The sequence below is a fragment of the Natrix helvetica genome (genome assembly GCF_964273705.1).
Source record: "Natrix helvetica genome assembly, chromosome: 1".
NCBI lineage: Eukaryota > Metazoa > Chordata > Lepidosauria > Squamata > Natricidae > Natrix > Natrix helvetica.
The window spans coordinates 371872361-371885493 of record NC_138548.1 but is presented as its reverse complement, the minus strand read 5'-3'; the positions used below and the strand labels follow the sequence as shown (position 1 = coordinate 371885493).

At 45.2% G+C, this 13133-nt stretch overlaps 1 protein-coding gene across 2 annotated transcripts; it reads left to right on the top strand.

Moving 5' to 3' along the window:
• Nucleotides 1-928: 928 nt before the first annotated feature.
• On the top strand, nucleotides 929-12033 carry LOC309391751 (uncharacterized protein). 2 transcript variants are annotated; one of them, XM_081952449.1, is made up of 5 exons: nucleotides 929-1135; nucleotides 2686-2835; nucleotides 3430-3503; nucleotides 4693-4819; nucleotides 8273-12033. In XM_081952449.1, exons 2-5 carry the CDS (start codon nucleotides 2736-2738, stop codon nucleotides 10594-10596), a joined length of 2625 nt encoding a protein of 874 aa, XP_081808575.1. In that variant the 5' UTR covers nucleotides 929-1135; nucleotides 2686-2735; the 3' UTR covers nucleotides 10597-12033. The 2 variants fall into 2 exon arrangements, with proteins under 2 accessions (XP_081808575.1, XP_081808574.1); XM_081952448.1 differs by having other exon boundaries at nucleotides 8270-12033.
• The last annotated feature ends 1100 nt before the right edge of the window (nucleotides 12034-13133 follow it).

Here is a 13133-nt window from a genome sequence, read left to right as displayed (position 1 = left end):
TGGCCAATAAGAATTCTATTCTATTCTATTCTATTCTATTCTATTCTATTCCATTCCATTCCAATTCCTATTCTATGTACAGAGAGCATATGCACCAAAGACAAATTCATTGTGTCCAATCAACTTAGCCAATAAAGGATTCTATTCTATTCTATTCTATTCTATATTTAATATTATCTTCTCTATCCTATATTCCCTATCCTATCCTATCCTATCCTATCGCCTTCCCTATTCTCTGCTCTGTTCTACACTCAACTGTGGTATGGAAAGATCATTTTCTGGATAAAGTCCGTCTTTACCCACCCCCTTCTCCAACTTCTAACCCTTAACTCCTCCCCAACGGTCCCCTTGGGCGTCCTCTACCCTTTTCCATCCCTGCATGAAAACACGACGCGCCCGGGGGCACCCTCTTGCAAGAGTCCCCCCCACGCTTCCCCACTTCTAGCAGGAAAGAGCCCCCCCAGCCGACCCCCACCCCCGAATCTCAACAGAAACCCGGACGAGGAAAAGACCGGAAGTGCCCGAGGGCCTCTCTAGGACGGAGACCCCGCTCGGTGCCTCTGCAAGTCCCGTCCCCGTCCCCCCCCGGTCCGCCCCCCAAACCCTGACTGGCGGAAGGGAAAAAAAAACACCTTTGACGGGGAAGAAAGCGCATGCGCGCGGGTGCAGCTGCGCGGCTAGGTTGGGGCTGGGCTGAGAGGAAGGCGGTGCGCGGATCCTCCCCTCCGCGCCTCGCTTGGGGATCGGAGCTTGGGCGGGTGCAGGGCAAGCAAAGTCCCTGTTGGACTGCCTGGGGAGGCTCTTGGCTGCAGCCCGGACAGCTCCCTCCGGAGGGACTCTAGAAGGTCCGGTCTCTTTGCCCCGATCAGCACCAGAGCTTGGGGGGGGGGGGAGGGCGGAGGGGGGGGGAGATGGTTGCTTGGGGCTTGTCTCCTGGGTCGGGGGGCTAGTCTTCAAGGGTCGGTCCCCGAAGGAAGCTTAGCTCCGGAGAGCCCGCGGCTGGCCACCCGCCCTCAAATCATCTCCTACTCGGACCCATCCCGGAATGGTTTAATCTTTGCCTTTGATGAGACGCTTCCAAAGGGCGGCGACTTCTCAAGAAGCGTCTTTGGGGGGAAAACCTCGGGAATACAAGGTAGGGTTCATATTTTCTCTCTCTTTCTCTCTCTCCCTCCCTCCCTCCCCCCCTCTCTCAGAGTAGAATAGAATAGGATAAGAAAGAATAGACTAGAATAGGATAAGAAAGAATAGAATAGAATAGAAGAATAGGAATTGGAATTGGAATAGGAATAGAAGAATAAGAATAGAGTAGAACAGGACAGGACAACAGAACAATAGGAATAGGACTGGAATGGAAGAAGGATAGAATAGGATAGGACAGGACAGAACAGAACATAGGAATAGGAATGGAAGAATAAGAAAAGAAGAGAATAGAGAACAGAACACATTAGATTAGATTAGATTCTTTATTGGCCAAGTGTGATTGGACACCCAAGCAATCTGTCTTCGGGGTAGAAGCTCTCAGTCCACATACAAGGAACAAGTGATACATCATGGTCATAATTATAAAACACAATCATCATAAATCACAACAGTCTTGTATCTGATAGTCATAGGATACTAAATAAAAGCAAATCATAATTGGATACTAAATAAAAGCAGTCAACCTAAATCTTAAGGTACAAAGCATAAAGTGATAGTCATAAAATGCTAAAATAATAGGCAATAGGAAAGATGAGAAACAGAATAGTAATATGACTTTAGATAGTGTTGTGGGAATTAGTTGTGTAGCAGAGGGGTTGGGGAAACTGTCCTTGTGTCTAGTTGTTTTGGCATGCAATTCTCTATACGGCAGCGATGGCGAACCCCTTTTGGCTCGCGTGCCATAAGTGGGGGGAGCGCAGGGGAGTCGTGTACAGGCGTGCTGCACCCATAATGCAATGCGCGACTCCCCCCAGTGTGCATGCGTACACTACAGGCGCAACCCCCCCCATTTTTGCATGCTTTTTTTGCCCTCCCCAGGCTCCAGAGGCTTTATAGGAGCATGGGGAGGGCGAAAACAGCCTCTCCCCCTCGGAATGCCTCTGGAGGCTTCAGGGACCTTCAGGGACAGGAAGTCACTTCCGGTTTGCTCGGAGGGTCATTTTAAGCGCTCCGAAGGCTTCAGGGACCTTCAGGAGCCTTCCCTGAAGCCTCCGGAGCGCTCAAACTGACCCTCTGAGCAAACCATTCCTGAACTTCCGGTTTGCCCGCAGGGCTGGTTTTTTGCGCTCCTGAGGCTTCAGGGAAGCTCATGAAGCCTCCGGGGGGGCAGGGGGCAGGGAGGCTCTTTTCGCCCTCCCCAGGCTCCTATAAGCCTGGGGAGGGCGAAAAATGGCTTTTAAAAAGGGTGAATTCAGCTGGCCAGCAGGCGCATGCGCGCTGTCCAGCTGACAGGGCAGCGCCTTGCGTGCCCTGACAAATGGCTCCGTGTGCCATCTGTGGCACGCGTGCCATAGGTTCGCCATCACTGCTATAGGGTCATCTTAAGGGAAGAAGTTGAAACAGTTGATGTCCAGTATGTGAGGGGTCTGTAGATATTTTCACAATCCTCTACATGCACTGCACTGATCCCCAATGGAGGCAGGCTGAAGTATGGAAGCATTAATAAAAACAATAATCATTTATTCCGTTTATATACTGCAGAATTCTCAGAAACACTGGTGCTGTTTTGGGTCTGGAAGCCCTTGGGCTAAATGGCTGCTGAGCGGCTCGGAGGAAAGGGGGCTGATCCCTCCTTAGAGATGCTGTTTGGGGGAATCCCTCAGGAAGATCCATCTCAGAAGAGACCATCAGGTAAAAGCCCCTTAGACTAGCAATTGCACTTAGACTGATATACCGCTTCACGGTCCTTTGCAGCCCCTCCCTAAGCAGTTTACAGCCTCTTGCCCCCAACAATCTGGGCCCTCATTTTATTGACCTTGAAAGGATGGAAGGCTGAGTCAACCTTGAGCTGGTCGGGATCTCAGGATCGAACTTCTGACTGTGGGCAGAGTTAGCTTGCAATACTACATTCTAACCACTGCGTCACCACTGGTCCAAGCCCTTTTAGCCTCTGGCATGACTTTGCCCAAGTTCCTTCCATTCGTGAATTCCTTTTCATTTTTTTTAAAATTTACTCTGGTTATAACATCACTCAAGAATGTCTTGTTGCAGCATTCGGTTAAAAAGGAATTGGGCTTTCTTTGCTGGGCCAGTAGTTCTCAGCCTGTGGTTTGTGGATCCCTGGGGGGCTGTGATGACATCAGATGGGCTGTTCTTTGCTCACAAGGCGCTCATACCTCTCACTCACCCAGTCAGCAGACACAAAGAACGGATTTCTGAATGTGAAAGAGTAGAGGAGGAGTGTTTTTATAACAAGTAGCTCCTCTGTTTTTTTCTTACTCTCAGAGACCAGTGCAACATCAATGGTATCTTCTGGAACATCGGTTGTCCGTGGTGGAGCCCTTGTTTTTCCAAGGAAGGTAGGAAGATCTTTCCCTCCTCAAACTGCTACTGTTCAGCCCTGTCCAAAATGTTCCAGCCCTGCCCTGTCCAAAATGGGAGAGGGGCTGTTTCGTAAGCAGCTTCCTGATACTTTGATAGGAAGTCACACAGTGTTACAGGTGTTTCGAGAGGAACCATCTTACAATCCAAAGTCACCCTCTTCTCCCTTGGATGCTGAATGGAATGTACTTGGTAATGTAATTATGGTTTGAACTCTGAAATATATGGACGATATTATTGATAAGCAGTCTTTAAAAAAAATCACAGGTTAAGAATTATCTAAGTAACATTTGCACACAGATATGGATGTGAAAATTAGAAAGAAATTAGGATAGGTTGAGTGAAGCTGGCTTACTGTATTAAAATTCTTAATTGACTGTAGTTTAAGATGATCTGCTTAAGAGGAAGCACTTAAGGTTCCCCTTAAGTTTACAGGTAAAGGTAAAGGTTCCCCTCGCACATATGTGCTAGTCATTCCCGACTCTAGGGGGCAGTGCTCATCTCCGTTTCTAAGCTGAACAGCTTAGACGTCTCCGTGGTCATGTGGCCGGCATGACTAAACGCCGAAAGCACACAAAACGTTGTTACCTTCCCACCAAAGGTGGTTCCTATTTTTCTACTTGCATTTTTTATGTGCTTTCGAGTTGCTAGGTTGGCAGAAGCTGGGACAAGTAACGCGAGCTCACTCCGTTATGCTAGGGATTCGAACTGCTGAACTGTCGGCCTTTCTGATCAACAAGCTCAGCGTCTTAGCCACTGAGCCACCGCGTCACCTCCTTAAGTTTATACTTTGCAGCTAATATCTACAATATCTCTACTCTTGTTCTAGTCATCCTTCCTTCAATTAGGCTTTGATTTTTAAAAATGCAACAAGATCCATTTTTATTCTCAAGAAGTCCTGTAAAAAGTATATTTAATTTTATTCTTAGCCTCCCCAGTAACGAAGTGATTTGTTCATGTTTCACCCGTGCCCTTGAAGGGTGTACAACAAGTTACATTGCTACTGGATTGTTCCCCAGGTATATTTTTAATCAGAGGCTCTGAACTCAGGGCTGTTGCTTATCTATTCTAGTTGGGAATCAGGTTTGTTCTTTTAAGAAAATCAGTATACATTATTCAACCATTTCTGAAGAGGGACATTTGTAGAGTGTGTGGTTTCCGTTTCAGAATTCCGTTTCCTTTGAGGATGTAGCTGTGTTTTTCTCTATGGAGGAGTGGACTCTGCTGGACTGTGAGCAAAGGACTTTATACCAAGAAGTCATGCTGGAAAATGCAAAGAACGTGGCCTCCCTAAGTAAGGAACTCATGTTTCTCTAGCCTTAAATTGGCCAGCTGAGTTCACCTTTTTAAAAGCTATTTTTCGCCTTCCCCAGGCTCCAGAGGCTTTATAGGAGCCTGGGGAGGGCAAAAAGAGCCTCCCCCGCCCCTCCGGAGGCTTCAAGGACCGTCCCTGAAGCCTTCGGAACGCTTAAAACCACCCTCCGAGCAAACCGGAAGTGACTATAAAGGAGCCTGGGGAGGGCAAAAAAAATGTAAAAATCGGGGGGGGGGGGGTGTCGCGCGTTGTGCGCGCATGCGCACTGGGGGGGGGTTGCACATTGCATTATGGGTGCGGCACGCCCGCACTCGACCCCCCTGCGCTCCCCCAACTTGTGGCACGCGAGCCAAAAAAGGTTCGCCATCACTGACATAGATTATAAGCCAGAAATATTTTTGTTAGGCATACTACCAGAAAAGTATGATAAAGGGATTGTACACTTACCGTATTTTTCGGAGTATAAGGCACACCTTTCTCCCTCAAAAAAGAGGCTGAAAATCTGGGTGCGTCTTATACACTGAATACAGCATTTTTTGCCTCCCGAAACCCCGTCCCCTTCACCAAAAGCTTGTAGGAAGCTTTCAGAGTACTCTTGGGGGCTGGGGAGAGCAGAAATGAGTGAAAAATGGGCCGTTTTTTGCTCAATTTTGCCCCCCCCCCCAGCTCCCAGGAGCATTCTATAAGCCCCCTAAAGGCTATCCATGCACTTTGACAAAAAACAGGGCCGTTTTTTGCTCGTTTTTGTCCCCCACCCCCACCCCTCAGGAACAGTCTACAAGCCTCCTAAGAGCTATTCATGCCCTTTTTTAAAAAAAATGGGCCCGTTTTGGGGAGGTTTGCAGAGTGCGAAAACTTTTTTTTTTTTAAAAAATTGCCTCTTCCAAACCTTGGTGCGTCTTATACTCTGAAAAAATATGGTAATATTGCATGTCTTGACAGCAGCAAGAATTGCATTTGCACAGAACTGGAAAAATGAGGAAATATCTACAGAAAAACTCAGATTGTTCAGCAATGGATAGGTTGACTTTAAAGATAAAGGATAAAGAAGATACGGAATATTTTTTAACATGGAATTTGCTTTATCGATGGCTTGATAATAGCGGTAGAGATTAGAAATTGGATAAATATTACTATGTGTAAGCAAACTGACCCAGACAATACACTGCTCACAAAGCACTTATGAACATAAGAGAAAAATGTATAAATATATATAAAAGAAGGGCTGAAACCTTCATCCTGTCTCCAGATATAGGAGAGGATCCTCCATGTAGTTTCCCATCCCAGCCAGTTTCCAGTCCTGTCTGTCACACTTTTCAGATAGCCTTCGTATTTTTCTGTCTAATGATAGAACCTGGAAATCGTTGGTACTGGTAGTCCTCAACTTACAACTACAATTGAGCCCCAAATTTCTGTTGTTTAGCGAGACATTTGTTAAGTGAATTTTGCCCTGTTTTACGACCTTCCTTGTCACAGTTGTTAAGCAAACCACTTCAATTGTTAAGTTAGTGACACAGTTGTTAAGTGAATCTGGCTTCCCCGTTGACTTAACTTAGGAGACAGTCACAAAAGGGGATCACATGACCCTGGGATCCCGCAACTGTCATAAATATGAACCAGTTGCCAAGTATCCAAATTTTGATGGTTGTACAATGATCGTAAGTGTAAAAAATGGTCATAAGTCACTTTTTTCAATCCCGTTGTAACTTTGAACGGTCACGAAATGAACTGTTGTAAGTCTAGGACTATCTGGACTCCCACAGAGTGTATCCCAAGAGTGTAACATCTAGAGAATTGGGCTGTCCAACATATATGTAGAGAACTTAGGTGGGCCAAATTTTCAAGAGATGGGGGCCTTCCACCCACGTGACTCTCCCTCCCATTTTCTCCAAGGCTTCCTTGTGTAAGTTCTGCCATCAAATGCAGGGACAACTAAGGATGAATGAACATACCCAGATTACCATACCAGTTATTTTCAAGGCAGAGCTCCCTCACGTTGAAGCTCAGTTCTCAAGATCCAAGACCATTATCGCTTCCCTTTTCTCAATTAAACCAGTAGGTTCTCCATCATTAAGCCCATTGCTGAATAGAGACAGCTTTCAAAACCACCCCTTGTTTCCTTCTCCTTTGGAACTGAATCTGAAGGAGTAGTAGGGCTGATATTGCTCAGGGATAGGGTAGGAAGGATTCAGTTCTGCATTCTGCATCATGGAGGACAAGAAGGAAGCCTGTGGCAGATCTTACACCAACCCGATACCAAGCCCAGCCCCATGTTATAATAATAATAATAAATAATATATTTATTTCTTAGCCGCGCCCTCTCCCGAAGGACTCGGGGCGGCGTACAACAAAACATTCGAAATAAATATGCAAACAAAACAAACATATAACAAGGTACACTAAAACATACATACATATATATAAGGAGGAGATCGATTAATAAAAACAATTAAAATACTGTATTTAAAACCCCTAGAAATTAAATGTAATTAAAATACCCAGTTAAAAACCCGTCAGGAGCGATATGGTTAAATCAAAGTTGAGCCAGGCCAGCTGCTTGGAATAGGTGGGTCTTAAGCTTAATACGGAAGGAGCGGAGGTCAGAGGTATTCCTAATATCCGGAGGGAGGTCATTCCACAGGGCTGGGCCCGCCACAGAGAAGGCTCTACTCCTAGGCGCCGCCCCACGACATTGTCTAGCGGACGGCACCTGGAGGAGCCCCTCTCTGTGCGAGCGAATTGGTCGCAGGGATGTATGGGGCAGAATACGATCCCGCAAGTAACTAGGTCCTAAGCCATGGAGCGCTTTAAAGATAGTTATCAAAACCTTGAAACGCACCCGATAGGCCACAGGAAGCCAGTGCAGCTCGCGCAGGAGCGGTGTCACGTGGGAGTACCTAGTACTCCCCATAATTACCCGCGCGGCTGCGTTCTGGACCAACTGCAGCCTCCGGGTGCATTTCAAGGGAAGCCCCATGTAGAGAGCGTTACAGTAGTCCAAGCGAGACGTCACCAGCGCATGAGTGACTGTGCGCAAGGCATCCCGGTCCAGTAGGGGGCGCAATTGGCGCACCAGGCGAACCTGGTGGAACGCCCCCCTTGCCACGGCTGTCACATGGTCATCCATGGACAGCCGGGCATCTAGGATGACAGAAGCAGGTAGAGCACGGGTGTCAAACTTGCGATGACACATCGTCATGTGATGTACCACAACTTTTCTTCCATCGCCAAAACAGAGGTGGGTTCATCAGCATATCACACATGCAGCCTGTGGACCGTGAGTTTGACACCCCTGAGATAGAGGAATCACAAAAAGAGCTAAGAGTTGGAGGGAAGGTTTGATCGTGTTCAAATAAGGGCTTGCAACAATGATGCTTGAGCCCATTTGCACCTCACTTTGTGTCAATTTTCCTTTTTTTCTCCTTGAAGCAGGTGACGGATGGGAGATGGAGAATTCCGGCCAAGCGGCGGTAGCACCTTTGCCAAAAGACAAAAAGGAAGTTGTGGAAAAATTTTCCGGAAAGCCAAGTCCTGTGGAAAAAGAGTTAAAGGGGGAGCTGGGGAAATGCTCTACTTTACTATGTGCAGATATCAATGTCTTCTTAGCCAAAGATGTTCACCCAAAAAGAGACGCGTGTCCAAGGTGTGGAAAAGTAGCCACAGATGTATCAGGATTATGCAATTTTTGCAGAAGCCACATCGTAGAGAAACAGAATGAAAGCGGAAAACGTTCCAGAAGGACCTTTCTCCTTACTTTATGTCAGAGAATACAAGGAGAAAAACCATACAAATGTCTGGTGTGTGGAAAATGCTTCAAAGATTTAAGTCATTTTACTTCTCATTATAGGGTCCACACTGGAGAAAGACCATACAAATGCACAGTGTGTGGAAAATGCTTCAAAAATCCAAGTCATCTTATTTGCCATACTAGGATCCACACAGGAGAGAAACCGTATAAGTGCACCGAGTGTGGCAAATGCTTCACCGAGTCTCGTTCCCTCACTTGCCATAAAAGAATCCACACGGGGGAGAAACCGTATGAATGTAAAGAATGCGGAAAGAGTTTCAATCAAAAACATAGTTATACCGTACATAACCGTATCCACACTGGGGAAAAACCTTACATGTGCATGGAGTGTGGAAAATGCTTCACCGAATCAAGTTCCCTCACTTGCCATAAAAGAATCCACACTGGGGAAAAGCCATATAAATGCACAGAGTGTGGGAAATGCTTCAGTGAGTCAGGTTCCCTCGCGTCTCATAAAACAATCCACACAGGGGTAAAACCATATGAATGCCAGGAGTGTGGGAAGACCTTCAGAGCTTCGGTGTTACTTGCTTCCCATATAAGAATCCACACTGGGGAGAAACCATATAAATGCATGGAATGTACCAAGAGCTTCCGTTCGGCAAAACACCTTAGTTTCCATAAAAGAAAGCACACAGGGGAGAAACCGTATAAATGCCAGGAGTGTGGAAAATGCTTCACTGAATCAGGTTCCCTGACTTACCACAAACGGATTCACACTGGGGAAAAGCCCTATAAATGTATGGAGTGTGGAAAGAGCTTCAGAGCTTCAAGTTTTCTTACCTCCCATAAAAGGATCCACACTGGGGAGAAACCATATAAATGCAAGAACTGTGCGATGAGCTTCAGTCAAAATTATCAGTATGCTATACACAACAGAATCCACACTGAAGAGAAACCATATAAATGCACGGAGTGCGGGAAGGGCTTTCACAAGAACAGTCACCTTACATACCACAAAAGGATCCACACTGGGGAGAAACCATACAAATGCAAAGAATGTGGAAAGAGTTTCATCCAGAAATATCAATACACCGAACATAACAGAATCCATACTGGGGAGAAACCATATAAATGCACGGAGTGTGGAAAGAGTTTTAGAGCTTCCAGTTTTCTTACTTCCCATAAAAAGTTCCACGCTGAAGAAAAACCATATAAATGCGTGGAGTGCGGAAAGCCCTTCACTAATTCGGGGTCCCTTGCTATCCATAGGAGGATCCACACTGGGGAAAAACCATATGAATGCAAGGAATGTGGAAAGAGTTTTAGTCAAAAACATCATTACACTAGACATAGCAGAATCCACACTGGGGAGAAACCGTATAAGTGCACTCAGTGTGGGAAATGCTTCACTGAGTCACGTTCCCTTACTTGCCATCAAAGGATTCACACTGGGGAGAAACCATATGAATGCGCCGATTGTGGTAGACGGTTTACTGAGTCCCGTTCTCTCACTTCTCATAAAAGGATCCATACCGGGGAAAAACCCTATAAATGCCTGGAGTGTGGAAAGAGCTTTAGAGCTTCAAGTTCTCTCACCTCCCATAAAAGGATCCACACTGGGGAAAAGCCCTATAAATGCAAGAACTGTTCAAAGAGCTTCAGACAGAAATATAATTATACTATACATAATAGAATCCACACTGGTGAGAAACCTTATAAATGCATGGAGTGTGGAAAGAGCTTCCATTCTCAAAAACTTCTCCCTTCCCATAAACGGATCCATACAAGGGACAAAACCTATCAGGGCAAGAAAAGCTTCAGTCAAAAACATCATTATACTGAACATAACACAATCCACACTGGGGAGAAACCATATCAATGCACGGAGTGTGGGAAATGTTTCACTGATTCGGAGTCCCTCACTTCCCATCAAAAGATCCACAAGCATGAAAAATCATATAATTTTATGGGGAATGGCATTTACTCAACATCGGTGCCTGTATGAGACTAAAAAAGCCATTCAAGAGAAACTCAAAAACAGACTGGAACTGCATAAATGGATTGTGCGTCAACATTTTTGCAGACTACAGCCTTTGGATTTTTTTTTTACAATAATGAAATGTCAGAGTGGAAAATAAGGAACGCCAATTCTAAAAAGAATGGAGAAGAATAACTACAACGGATTACTTCAGCAACATCCTTAGGTAAAGGTTTCCCTCGCACATATGTGCTAGTCGTTCCCAACTCTAGGGGTCAGTGCTTATCTCCATTTCTAAGTCAAAGAGCCAGCACTGTCCGAAGACGTCTCCATGGTCATGTGGCCGGCATGACTAAACGCCGTAAGTGCACGGAGCGCTGTTACTTTCCCACCAAAGGTGGTTCCTACTTTTCCACTTGCATTTTTACATGCTTTCGAACTGCTAGGTTGGCAGAAGCTGGGACAAGTAACGGGAGCTCACTTCATTACGTGGTGCTAGGGATTCGAACCACTGAACTGCTGACTTTTCTGATCGACAAGCTCAGCATCTTAGTCACTGAGCCACCGTGCCCACATGGCACTGTCCTTAGACAGCCCTAAATCTAGTCCTTTTTGGAAGATCCACTTTGATAACTGTATCTCTCAATTTATTACCATTAGAAGCGCCTGGCAGAATGACAGTAGAGCAACTCTGGAGTTCGCTCTTTTTGCAGCCAAAACCTTAGTTTGCATCTCTCTTGTTATCCCACTGATTGATCTGACTGTTAATTGCGAGGGCTATCAACATTTTTTGTGGTCTATTTACCATATTTTTCGGAATATAAGATGCACCTTTTTCCCTCAAAAAAGAGGCTGAAAATCTGGATGTGTTTTATACACTGAATACAGAATTTTCTCCCTCATGAAACCCCACCCCCTTCACCAAAATGGCCGTGCAGGGCATGAATAGCCTCTAGGAAGCTTTTAGAGAGCTCCTGGGGAGTGGGGAGGGCAGAAATGAGCAAAAAATGGCCCATTTTTGCTCAATTTTACCCCACCCCCAGCCCGCAGAAGCACTCTGTAAGTTTCCTAAAGGCTATCCATGCCTTTTTTGAAATGAAAAATGGGCCCGTTTTCGTGAAAAATGGGCCATTTTTTGCTGGTTTTTGCCCCCCCACCAGCACTCTGCAAGCTCCCTAAAGGCTATTCATGCTTTTGGAGGGGGGGGGAGGAAACCGTGCCCATTTTCACAAAAAAGGTTTGCAGAGTGCAAAAACTTTAAAAAATTTTTTTTCCTCTTCAAAACCTTGCTGCGTCTTATACTCCAGTGCCTCTTATACTCCGAAAAATACAGTACTTTTCTGGTTTCCTCAGCGTAACAGGATAAAAACACCAAGCTGGTTCTAAGGCACAGATGGAGACAGTCTCGACTTTGTCATGATAATTTCTTGAATAAAAATGTATCTTTTGGTTTTCTCTCTTTCACGGATTAGTCTGAAGAATTGTTTTATAAAGTGGCAGTGTTCTAACTTCATTCTTTCTTGGTTAAGTGCACTTTTCATACATGCAATGGGTCAGGACAGGAATCCTGTTAGTGTTCCAGAATCACAAAGTGGAAGAGAAAAGGTTTTCTTTCCTAGTTCCCAAATAATATTCTCTACCTAGGTATAGAGCTGTGATTGCATGTAGAGTTTGTGTTGAATTCCAGTCCCAGAACTCCTTAGGAATGAACCCTATGCAATGCAGAAATTCTTTGATTTAGAGGGAAGTTTGAACCACTATTGATTGATCCAATGTAATTTTCTGAGTTAGAAAAGAAAGCATCTCAGTCATGAAAGAAGGGTGATTATTTGGGTTCAACTGGCTATAGGTGCCAAGACAAACCCTTTCTTTAAAAAGGACATTAAGGTGAACATTCCCTTCTATTTCCCCCCAGAACCACCACTCTGAAATATGTTGGCTGATAGAAAATATGTTGGCTGAGAGAATGATGGGCTCAAAGTCACCCATCTGGTTTTGATGCCCACGGGGCACTAGAATTCATGGCCTCCTAGTTTCTAGTCTAGCACCGTAACTACTTATGACCATGTTTATTAAAAGCTCTTTCCAAATGATGATGCAAACCAGAAAAACATGGATTGCAAAACTTCAACCAAATCAGCCAGCTAAGCATTTGCCAACCCTTCCTTGTCTCTGTTTCTGCCCTCTTCCTCTCCAGTTTTATTTCCTTCCTTGGGTGCAGTTATTCCTTTCCCTTTCTATTTATCTTGGTTGTTTCTTCTTAAAGACAGTTCAGTACATGACTCATTTTTTCTCTATACAATACAATACAATACAATAGAGTTGGAAGGGACCTTGAGGGTCTTCTAGTCCAACCCCCTGCTTAGCCAGGAAACCTATCCCGTTTCAGACAAATGGCTCTCCAACATCTTCTTAAAGACTTCCAGTGTTGGGGCATTCACAACTTCTGGAGGCAACTTGTGTTCCACTGATTAATTGTCCTCACTGTCAAGAAATTTCTCCTCGGTTCTAAGTTGCTTCTCTCCTTGATTAGTTTCCACCCATTGCTTCTTGTCCTACCCTCA